The 3,317-nt window shown below is 36.8% G+C and overlaps 1 protein-coding gene across 2 annotated transcripts in view; it reads left to right on the forward strand.

Annotated features, from left to right (window-relative positions):
• The window catches only part of LOC107676359 (sodium- and chloride-dependent taurine transporter-like), a 26,013-nt gene extending 22,952 nt beyond the window's left edge, over positions 1–3,061 (forward strand). For both annotated transcript variants that reach the window (XM_016470880.1, XM_016470879.1), the window contains exons 13-14: positions 136–306; positions 385–3,061. In XM_016470880.1, coding sequence (XP_016326366.1) covers positions 136–306; positions 385–540 — 327 coding nt within the window. In that variant the 3' untranslated portion in view covers positions 541–3,061. The remainder of the gene's footprint in view (positions 1–135; positions 307–384) is intronic.
• Positions 3,062–3,317: the final 256 nt, after the last annotated feature.

The raw sequence follows: 3,317 nt of genomic DNA on the forward strand, positions 1-3,317 counted from the left end.
CCTTAAAAGAGTTTTTCATTTATCTGTCATTTTGATTAGTCCGAGAGCAACATCACAGTAATGGGCGATTGCACTCATGTATTGGAGGTTGGATTGAGTGTGCTGTTGATACCCCTGCTTTGTCTTCTGCTGCAGGGATGCTTTGTCTTCTCATTGGTCAAGTACACACCCTTGAGATACAACAAAGTCTACGAGTACCCGGATTGGTCCATTGGAGTCGGCTGGACCCTCGCCCTCACGTCCATGATCTGCATACCAATGGTGGTTGTGATCAAAATCATTCAATCAGATGGACCCCTCATAGAGGTGAGTCAGTCGTGCCAATGACAAAAAGGTTTTTCACCAATGAACAGGCCTATAACATCGCTATACGTTTCCCTCCAGAGGATCAAAGCGGTGGCGGCACCCGTGAGGGGAGGAGCCAGTTCTTGCCCTCAGGAGTACCAGCCCAAATGCAACGAGCTGGCGCAGCCGCTGGACCCCAACTGGAACGGAGGCTCGATGAAGCCCACCCACACCATCGTAGAAACTATGATGTGAACGCTCTCTGTGAGAGGATTCAATGACCTGCTTTTCCATTATATATATGTGATTCTATATAATACATGTATTAACAATATACTCTGTAACTTTTGACATAGTCGTAGGACCAGGTTTACATTGCTACGCATCTGCACTAGGAGTCCTTGTTTTGTTTTGTTTTTCTACAGAGAAAGTTACATTTTTCTGTCTGTATTTTTAATATTTTTATCATACTACTATTATATTACTATTATTGTCGCTGTTATTAGAATGAGAACAGATCGTAAATGGCAGTATCCTGAACGTAGAACCATGACCGTTCTATTTTTGTAACTTTTATCTTGTACATATCAAAATAAAAAATGTTGTTTATTTTTTAGCGAATCGAGAATCAAGGGAAAAAACACAAAGGGCTCCGTAAACGTGAATCACGAAAAGTAACGTTGGTGTACAAAGATTAAAAAAAACAAAACACCCTCATCCTCGCCAACATGAAAGGCTCATCTTTTTAGGGATAGAAGTCATTATGCATTATTGTAGAGCTTTAAGGGTGTCCCGACAAACTGTTTAGACTGGAGATTGTGCTGTCCGGAAGAATCGAGCCGTTAGCACTGCTTGTTTTCAATGCACTATACCACTAAGGACACTACATTCTCCATATTGTTGCACCATTTAAATGGATAGTTTACAAAAAAAAGTCATAATTTACTCACCCTCAATTCGTTCCAAACCTGTATGACTTTCTTTTTTTCTGTGGAACATAGAATGATTTAACAGTTTTTGTCCATTCAATGGGGTGCAAAACATTGACTTTCAGGGGCCGTTTACAACACACTGTTTTCAACTAAAAATAAAAAAAATGTATGCGTTTTGGCATTCATTGACACGACAATTGCATTTTGGGGGCTGGAAAATGCAAACTTTTAAAAACGGGTTTCAAAGCTCAAGTTTTTGATAACAATAGCATTATCATCTCGGTGTAAACTATAAAAACACGAATTTGTGAAAACAGTGACGTTATGCGTATGCATATTACGTCTTCAGTCTGTAAGCGCATAGTGTTTCTTTACAAAGTGACATCGCCAACTACTGGCCTGGCATGCATAATAACAGCATTTTTACTAGTTTTTGCAGATCCGTGTGAATGGGGATTGTTTAGACAATGCTGTCGTTCGTTCATGAAAAACGCAAAAGAAAAACTCTTCAGTTTTTAATAAATTGTTTTTGTGTAAACGTACCCTCATTGTATAAAAAAAAAAAATGAAAAAAAAACATGTTCCTCAGCAGAAAGAAACATCGTGAGAGTGAGTAAAAAAAACTTTTAGTTTTGCGTGAACTCTCCCTTTAAGTCTAACTGTTTTGTAAACTTTCCAATGTCGTGAGTTGGAAATGGTGCGTCACTTCGGAATTATGCATCACACTAATTCTTATCAGTCTCTTCCCTCTTCTAAAAATGCATTCACAGTGTAGCTTTTGTAGCAAATACAGCAGGCATGTCCATTCTATTTGCGAAACCCCACCCCACAAATTTAGAGTTTGAGCTTAGTAAATCTGGGCTTGAAAGTATATTCACTGTGCTATTTCTTAAGTCGCCCACATTGATTCATAGTCACCAAACACATTCTTATTTTGGGATGTCGGAATGTGAAGCTGCCTGGCAATATTTAAAAACCACATAGATTCAGGGTAGTTTCATACATTTTGTCTCAAATCTGTTTTTTTTTTTCCAATCACATTTGCCTTTTGTATTCAGAAACATCACTGTATTTGACTATTCTGTTCAGCAGTTACCAATAGATCTCATCCACAACTTTTAATCGACAAAAAAAAAAAAAAAGAAGCTTGCTGCGAAATGTAATGTGCAATACTTTGTAGAACGATATGCATTGTTCCTGTCTTCACCTGTCTTTCAGAAAGTTGGTGCATGGAAGTGTGGAATTATGTATGATTTTTAAGCTGTTGTAATATGTCAGAAACAATGAACAGGGGCCAATTTAAGCTGCCGTACATGGTATGCCGAATTAACACCAAAAACTCAATGCAGATCTACTTACTGTGACAATTTATACTTTTTTATTTAGAACGTAAAGCTTAATTCTAAGGATCATGCCAATGTTATGGATTAAATTTATTGGATTTAATATGATTTTTTTTTGACTTGGCCAAGTTAAAACTGTAGCCAATCGCAAAGGGAGATGCTCAGTTGATCTCAACAGCTTCTACCTTGCTACCTTTGGGATGCTTCATTACAGAAATGTAAATGTTGAGAGAGGCACAAATTTTTTTTTAATACAGAGATTAATGTGCATTCTCAGGGTGTGTTTTAATAACAGAGACTGGTTTCCCGCTGTTGCGCGTTTTTGAAACCCTTCCATTTTTAAAGAACAGCTAAAGGGGGCAGTTTATGCAAGAGAGAACCTTTTTAAAGTAATGATCAGAAATGTTTTATTTTGAGGATATCTGTAAGTAAAAAAAGCAAGTGTATAGATAAAGATTTTACTGTATACTACCCCCCCCCCCCAAAAAAAAAAGAGAAAAAAGAAAAATGGAAAAACGTTTTTATCTCTTAATAAACATTTATCTTTTAAAACCCTTCTGTTTGTGGTGAACATTTAACATTGAACATTCAGAATATGTAAAATATAATTTTACCATTGTACTATTTATTCAGTGTTTGGTTATATAAAATGACGTAATGTTTTGTTTGGCTTAAATGTTGAGTATAAACTCTCCATGTGTGTTTTTTTCCTGACCTCAGCATCTTTGACATGGTAAATATTGCATTTGTGGCTGCT

Source organism: Sinocyclocheilus anshuiensis, unplaced genomic scaffold (genome assembly GCF_001515605.1).
Source record: "Sinocyclocheilus anshuiensis isolate Anshui unplaced genomic scaffold, SAMN03320099.WGS_v1.1 scaffold4015, whole genome shotgun sequence".
Lineage (NCBI taxonomy): Eukaryota > Metazoa > Chordata > Actinopteri > Cypriniformes > Cyprinidae > Sinocyclocheilus > Sinocyclocheilus anshuiensis.